The sequence below is a fragment of the Lottia gigantea genome, assembly GCF_000327385.1.
Source record: "Lottia gigantea unplaced genomic scaffold LOTGIsca_83, whole genome shotgun sequence".
NCBI classification, from domain to species: Eukaryota; Metazoa; Mollusca; class Gastropoda; family Lottiidae; genus Lottia; species Lottia gigantea.
The window spans coordinates 426,665-435,629 of NW_008710756.1; the positions used below are offsets into that span (position 1 = coordinate 426,665).

Below are 8,965 nucleotides of genomic sequence, written 5' to 3' on the forward strand. Positions count from 1 at the left end.
TGCCTATCTCATACATTCTTCATTATTGTTTCCATTTCAAGAGCTAGATTTAGGACATTATTAGATAATATGTTTCCAAAATATGGATTCAAACCACATAGAGAGTTTCATTTAGATCCAGAATGGATTAAGTTTGTTGTATCTTAAGACCCCTGAAGTCATTATAATTATTTATGATTTATATTTCAGAAACCTAGTTAGTGAAGATGACAATAATGAAGAAGAAGAAGAAACTAATTTATAGTGCCATGTTATATTATAGCGTATTATAAAACATATGTTATAATTAATGTTATGTTATAATGTAGCATACACTATATTGATTAATGTTATGTTATCATATAGCATATACTATCTTGATTAATGTTATGTTATCATATAGCATATACTATCTTGATTAATGTTATGTTATCATATAGCATATGTTATAATGTAGCATTACTATCATGATTAATGTTATGCTATCATATAGCATATTTTATGATGTTTTATGCTATGTTATAATGTAGCATACACTATCTTGATTAATGTTATGTTATCATATAGCATGTGTTATAATTAATGTTATGTTATAATGTAGCATACACTATCTTGATTAATGTTATGTTATCATATAGCATATGTTATAATTAATATTATGTTATAATGTAGCATATACTATCATGATTAATGTTATGTTATCATATAGCATATGTTATAATTAATGATATGTTATAATGTAGCATACACTATCTTGATTAATGTTATGTTATCATATAGCATATGTTATAATTAATATTATGTTATAATGTAGCATATACTATCTTGATTAATGTTATGTTATCATATAGCATATGTTATAATTAATATTATGTTATAATGTAGCATATACTATCATGATTAATGTTATATTATCATATAGCATATGTTATAATTAATGTTATGTTATAATGTAGCATACACTATCTTGATTAATGTAATGTTATCATATAGCATATGTTATAATTAATGTTATGTTATAATGTAGCATATATTATCTTGATTAATGTTTTATTATCGTATAGCATATGCTATAATTAATGTTATGTTATAATGTAGCATACACTATCTTGATTAATGTTATGTTATCATATAGCAAATGTTATAACTAATGTTATATTATAATGTAGCATATACTATCATGATTAATGTTATGTTATCATATAGCATATGTTATAATTAATGCTATGTTATAATGTAGCATACACTATCTTGATTAATGTTATGTTATCATATAGCATATGTTATAATTATCAAATAAGCCAATTTATGTAGCTTGATGCCAATTTTGAAAGTGCCATGAAATTAACTTATGGCATATATTCAATGCATCCATCAACCAAGCAGTCTTAAGATAACAGATCTTCAGATTAATGCACCTAACTAATTCTATTTCGGACTATCATTCAATATTTTACAGAAAAATTAATTCAATTGGCATAAGGAATCCAATATCAGGATACAGATGAATATTTTTGGCCGTTTGACAGTTATTAAAATATGTAAAATATGCTTATGATTGCCTTCTTCTGTCATTGACATGTAAGGATAATCAAGTTTGAGTTGAAGACGGGGACAATTTGACTTAATTTTACAGCTTTATTGTGATATCTTCCTTATACAATCTCAAATATTGTACATTATAATCTGTATAATCAACTCAATATCCTTTTCTTGTCTACATATATATATATTTAGCTGTTGTTCACATAATTTTCATTTGATTTTGCCTGGGATGTGAAAATAGCATGAAAGATTTTTGCGGTCACTTGAAACTTAAAGGGATTGTGAAGAAGTTTTCGAAATTTCTTTATATGTATCTGGGAAACTGATAGCATTAATTTGCACTTTTCCAATTTTCAATCAGATATCTGTGGTTCCTGCAATTCTGCTGAAAAATAAGAGTTTGATAAAACGCTTAATTTTAGTTGAATTGCAGGTACTACAGATGTCTGATTAAAAATTGGAATGGTGCAAATTAATGCTATCAGTGTTCCAATACACGAAAACCTCTTTGCAATTCCTTGAAGTATAAACAGTTCTGGTTGTACTCACAATCAGCTTCTTCAATTTGAATTCCTGTTTTCATAGATAAATTGCAAGCTGTCTTTTTCCACTCTTTTCTCCATTGATAATTTTGTCATATTATTTCATGTCTTTCTCCACTGATAAATAGATATTATGGTACTTTTTTCTCTTTCTGAGTAAATTAATTCTCAAAAATCTTTTTTCCACTCTATATGCTTTAGGAATTATAATCTTATTAATATAAAGTCATAGTCACACAGTATATTTACTAAATACTTTTATTAGAAAGTCATTCTAAGGAGATTATAATGGACATTGTTTTTAAGTTGTAGGTAAAAAGAGGGTTATTAAATGAATGTTCTGCTAAGCTTGATGCTAATTACCTAATATCATAATATGAATCTCTATTAGTTCTTATGTAGTGATATACTTTTCACCATTGATTATCTGCATATACATATTGTTCATATTAAACTGCATTTAAAAACTATATTTCATCAAAACTTCAAAATCAAATTTTGTTAATTATAGGTAGATGTAATAACTTGTGTTTTGATAAATTAAGAGTTTATTTTGTTATGAGTTGTTATGTTTTAATATTTTGTTGAATTTTATTTTCAAAAATATTTTATTGAGAATGTTTTGACTGCCAATTGGTGAACTCTGGATTGAATTCTTTTGTTGTTCTTTTTTCCCTATTCATTTCTTGGTTTTATTGCATTTAGAAAGTGCTATGTTTTAATATTGATCTGAATCAAATTGATTTGTAAAACTGAATATTTACTAAGTGATGCAATGATATTAGCTGTCAAAATGCAGTAAACCTATTCACATATTGCATTCTGGAATTTGTCTTATTGACTGAATCTCATTTACTTTGAATGTATTGAATTAGATTTTTGTCAAAGTGTTTACTATCTCAATATCTTTCACTTGTCAACTACTATCATCTTCAAAATGTTAAACTATTACGAACTTTGTACTTATACCTTGACTGCAATAGCCACCTTTCTTGTATCATGGTATACAGAGATTTGACTGGATTGTATGGCAACCAATCAGAGCCCTCAACAGAAAAGCTTCAAATATTATGACGTTGTATTCACAGACTTGCTATTGAGGCCTCTGATTGGCTGTAAGCACTAGCGTACAATTCAAGCATATCATCCAATCAAATCGCTTTATTCAGAAATTCTATAATACAAGAAAAATGACTATTGCAGTCAAGGTATAAGATGAAGTTCATTATAGCTTGACATTGTGAAGATGTATTGCTATATTATCACAATAATGACATTATTGGTCATAAAAAGCAAATAGCTTTATGTTTTTGGGACTGTTGTTATTTTAATTTTGAGTTAAAAATCTGTTTTGAGAAAATTAAAATGAACTAGCCAAACAAATATAAAACTTTAATGCTACACTACCCTGCATTGGGTTTATTAAACAACACACTCAGATTGGTGGATTCAGTGATACAGTACAAGTAATGTATTCAAATTGAATATTGATATGTATATTTTGTATGAATGTAATGTGTTGTATATTTATGATTTTAATTACCAAACATTTATGCATGCCAATCTACTTAATGTTTCTACTGTAGTGTATGTTAAAAATCTTTAAAAGCCAAAGAAATGAGCAATGAAAACTACAATCCTTTTCATTAAATACTGGTAATTTTTATTAACTTGTAAGAATCTCTCATTGTTTCCCTATTCCTGTTTTGAAATTGGAATTATTCAAATGTTACTTCAGTGATATCAGTTTGAGTCTCCTTGCAATAAATGTAAAATAAAGTCCCCTTTGAAGATTAATTTATTACTTGTATATGTATATCACGCAATATTTGTATGCTTTTAATCTTCTAAATCAGTAATGTTAAAGACTACTGATAATAAAACATGAAATATTACTATGTCTAGTTATTGTAGTAAGGTGTTTAACACTGCACCTGATTTAAGTTACATGTATAAGAGTGAACTTAAAATTTTCAAACTTGGCCAATAAGAATATAATCCATTAGTGTACTAGTGTAATGTTTGAAGTTTGAGAATTTAAATATGTTCATGCAGAGAGGTAGTATTCTTCGACATTACATGGTTCCAAAAGTGGAAATTAGATCAAGTTTGAACCTGGCAAAGCGCTAGATCTGCATACTTGACCACACATTTCTGGACATAATAAACACATTTTTTGACAGCCTTTGATGGGGGAAACTTTTCTTATGTACCTTATCAATTCTCCATACATTCCCCTATAACAAATGCTATATAGTTTCTTTGTCATGGGAAGGTTGGGCAGGGTTATCAAAGAAGGCAACTTGTTGAGAATATTTTAATTTTACAAAATATTTCCAGACATTGTTTACAAGGACAAAAAGGTTAGGTGAGGCTATGCACAAATATAGACTACATATTGCATGGCAAACACACACGCAACAAAAAATAAAATAATTACAATGAAAACAACTGATAAGTAAGCAGTATATACAGCCATTTAAATATTGCCTAATGCAACATAATATTATTAAGAAATTCTTTCCCTATAAAGCCTAAACATTTCTGTATTTAAAACAGAATTTTTTGAAACACACATATTACTATCAATTTGTCTAAACAACCAGTTAAGTTATCCTGGAGTTGAAAAGTAACAATTAGTGCGTAAAATAATGTCAACGTTTTTATGATGAATTCTTTACACAAAGCTAGAAACCTTAGAGAAAAACATTGCAAAATCAAAATGCTTTTGGCACAATTTTGAAAATATTCCATCCTTCCAACCCTACTTTTTTCTGTACTAATTCAAACTTTGATATTTTTGTTAAATATCCCAATGTAGAAAAGACATTGATGAAAAAATAAGTGAAGGAAACATAATATGTGAAAACACAACCATTTTAATTTATGAGGTAAAGTATTTCTGATGTATTTTCATTGTGGAAGTATAATTTTTGCTGCAATATGTGTTTTTATTAGTGTTTAAAAAATATTGAAAGCTTGACAAAATAAGCTGAACTTAGGGAAACGAACGAATTTCCCAGCCAATGGAATCAGGTGTGATATGTTTGTCATTTTTTATGCAAGCAATTTGTTATCAATTTAAAATTTCCCCTGTGATCCTGTATCTGTAGCTCAATTTAAAAAAACAATCATGGTATGCTAATGATTATCTTAAAAGATTTTGCAGACAACAAGCCTTATTGATCATTCTCTTATTCTTGATAAAATGCCTTTTAATTTGTTTTTATATGGTGTACTATTTGATGTTAACGCCTACAAGTACATGTAACTGTTTTACAATGCAAAACATTTCACTTTGTCACAAAACTAATTTAAAAGTGCATGATGGGTAAAGTACCTAACACATATATAGCAACATTGATTTAGTAACACCTAAACTTTAAAACAGAAACCAAAAATATACTTCCATCAAAAATAGTCATAAGAATTAAATTTCTAATAACATTTACTTGTATGTATATTAGTATAATACACTTCTATAAACAAACAAAAATATTTGACCACATTCAGGACCAAATCACACATAAACACAAGTAGTCTATTTCACATTGGGTAGAATAAATAGTTTTGAAACTGTAGAGAGTCCTTTGTGTTCATATCTACTTAAACTACCTAGAACTAGAGTGTTCACATCTTGAATTGGACCCAGATGTTCTCAAATATATTTGTTTGAATATACTTGTTAGTATAAAGTGGCCTGCACTTAAGTGTAAGTTTTATACATCTACATAAAAAATTGCTGCTACACAAGTTTTTTTATCAATGACAACTATTAAAGAGGTTATAGACAAGTCTAAAATTCAAATGGTGCACAGCATATTCCATATTATACCACCATTGAAAAAATATTTATAGCACATTCAGGAAAGTGAACAGTTTATTTTGCTCTAGTCATATGGTAATGGAAAATTAAAAAACCTACTCACTTTAGCTGATGGAAACTTTACTGGCCAAACCTACACTTTAGCTAATGGTAATGGAAACTTTACTCACCAAACCTACACTTAAGCTAGTGGTAAAGGAAACTTTACTGGCCAAACCTAACCTTTTGCTAAGCTAAATGGTAATGGAAACTTTACTGGCCAAACCTAAACTTTAGCTAATAGTAATGGAAACTTTACTCGCCAAACCTACACTTTAGCTAATGGTAATGGAAACTTTACTGGTCAAACCTCACTGTTCCTATTAATGTTATAAATTGTGCATAAGTATTTTTCAGTGACTATAACCTCATTGATAATTGCATCTTAAATTGCTGCTAAATTGTTCTGTTCATTGATCTAAACTATGGTGAAATTGAAACTATGCACCTATACATACATGTATTCACAAAATCAAGTATTTGTGAAAAATACATATTTTACAGATCAAAAATATCAACATCTGAAAATAACTGGAGCCATTTTAATATTGAAAGGGGTATTAAGACAAAGAATCACATTTAACATCATTTCAAGTATTCTCAACAATTTTTCTGAAATAATTTTCCAATCAGATGTAACAGATGATAACATTAATCTAAAATGAGTCAACATTCATACATTGCAAAACTGTGGTCATGGTATCACAACATTTTGTTTACGAAAGTGGCAATCTAATTTGAGAACACAGTAAGGGAGAGAAAAACTTCCATTTATTGCTAAGAGCGCAGTTAGCAAGTATTAATTAACGGTCAATTTTTATCCACTGACTAACTTTTGAAATATTTTACAATATTGTGTACCATGAAAAACGTAAATTCACTTTGAATATGAGTGTCTACTACATGAACATAAATCATAAGTGTTTCTCAAAGAAGTCACACTTGCTCATCTTAAACCCTAAATGATGTACAGAACAAATTGTTGACAGTATATACATTGCTTCACTCAAAAAAACAAATTTAATGTACAAGATTATAAAGGGAGCCAGAAATAACGATTAGTCATACACGATATAGTCCATAATAATCTATTCTTTCCCTTCCATTAAGAAACTGTACATGATGATATATTACATAAATTATTGTACAATTTTATATGAGTACATGATATATTTTAACCTTAACACTTTCTAAGATGGGATATATATATTATAATATTAGTATTAACACATAATGACAGTCAAACAAGTTGTCCTGTAAACAATTTCTATAGAAATTACCCAAAACTATATCTAAGGAAGATAATTCAGAGATGAAGAGGGGATCCTTTAAGATATAAAATATATTTTTGGAAATACATGTATATCATCTCCCTATTTCACAATCTGGGCCTTTAAGTCTTGAAATCCTTTAAATAGAATTCATTTTATATAATTTTATACATGAAGGATTTTAAATAAAATGCAATAAAGACTGGAAACATTATACACATTACGTATTCAGAAACCAGAAAATGGATGGTCTATGTGCATCTATTTTATTTTAGAAAAGTTAATGACTTAAAAACATTTCACCATTTTGAAATCACAAGCAACTGCTGCTACATGTACATGATCAAATTTTATACCCAAGACTACTTTAACATAGAACAAAACTTTTTAAAAATTGAAGAAAGAAAAATGATCTTATGAAGAAAAAAACAAGAGAAAATGAGGATATAAAACACAATATAAACAAATAGTTGTACCTATATACAATAACAACCAGTAGATATCATAAGCAGAGAGATATATCTTATCATAATGTCAACTCACACACACATCAGTGTTGATCAAGTGTGAAATCACACTCAAATCAAGCAAGTATGTGTGTTTGTGCAGGCAGTTTTGTTGAATTTTTTTTTAATTGATTTATTTGTCAAGAATTGGACAAATTATACAACATGTATGACAACATGTATAAGGTGCATTGAGATATGAATACTTGTATATGTCATGCTTCAGACTAGGATACATTTATACACAAAGATAATAATGATAAATTGCATGATACATGTACCATAAAACCAGTATTATGCTGTTATTTGGTGTGATGCAGTATGTTTTGTGGGGAGTTATTTATTAATCATTTACTGAATTAATCTATATCTGAATCTGAACATTATCAAGATATATGTTTGAATGTAGGCTATCCCACATGAAGAATATTGAGATATTGAGGTAATATAGTTTTATTGTCCTGATATAAGCTACAATAACTTCATCCTCTTATCTCTTACTGCCAAACAAATATAGTATGATATATTGTGTATGAATATACCTAGAAGTTATAATATATACAATGCTGATATGTTGACACATGAAATTTTTTCATATAGTTTTACTCATATTATGCTTACCTCGGCTTAGGTAACTGACATGTAATTAATCCTGAGTGAGGCCAATCCTACAGATACACTACTAACCCAGGCGACCTTATTTAAAGCTATTGTCAAGATTTATCAACATGAAATCACTGAATTCAGTATTCTTCTTGAATAATATATATATATATATTTTTATCTCTGCATATGTCTACTGATATAAGGACAGAAAAATATAACATAACAAAGGGGGATCACTCACCCAAACCAATAAATAACAACAGACACAGTTTTACACTCAACATTTGCTTCAAGCCATGAAAATATGAGAGACATAGAATGGACACAAAATAATGAAAGTTTTTCAAGTAAGATCTAAAACAAACTTGAATTCCATTTTCAAAATACATCTGATTGACAAAATATCTTTTTTGGGGAAGAATTTGGCTATTTTTATAAGCAGAATTGACGAAAAGAGGAACAAAATTAAGACAGAGTAAAATAAATCCAGACATTTTGACAATCAAATGAAAAAGGAAAATGAAGTTATTACATAAAGAATTCAACTCATAATATAATAAATATATTGAAGTATTATTATTAATAATATTGTCCACACAAATCACTCAGTTGTCAGGGCAACATGAAGTCCCCTAATTATCATATAGCCTC

The 8,965-nt window shown here is 28.1% G+C and overlaps 1 protein-coding gene across 1 annotated transcript in view; it reads right to left on the reverse strand.

Annotated features, from left to right (window-relative positions):
• Positions 1-4,335, reverse strand: part of LOTGIDRAFT_169210 (hypothetical protein) — a gene marked incomplete at both ends in the record, with an annotated part of 29,963 nt that extends 25,628 nt beyond the window's left edge. The window contains one exon of the mRNA XM_009067524.1: positions 4,280-4,335. Within this exon, the coding sequence (XP_009065772.1) occupies positions 4,280-4,335 (56 nt within the window). The remainder of the gene's footprint in view (positions 1-4,279) is intronic.
• Between the last annotated feature and the right edge of the window lie 4,630 nt (positions 4,336-8,965).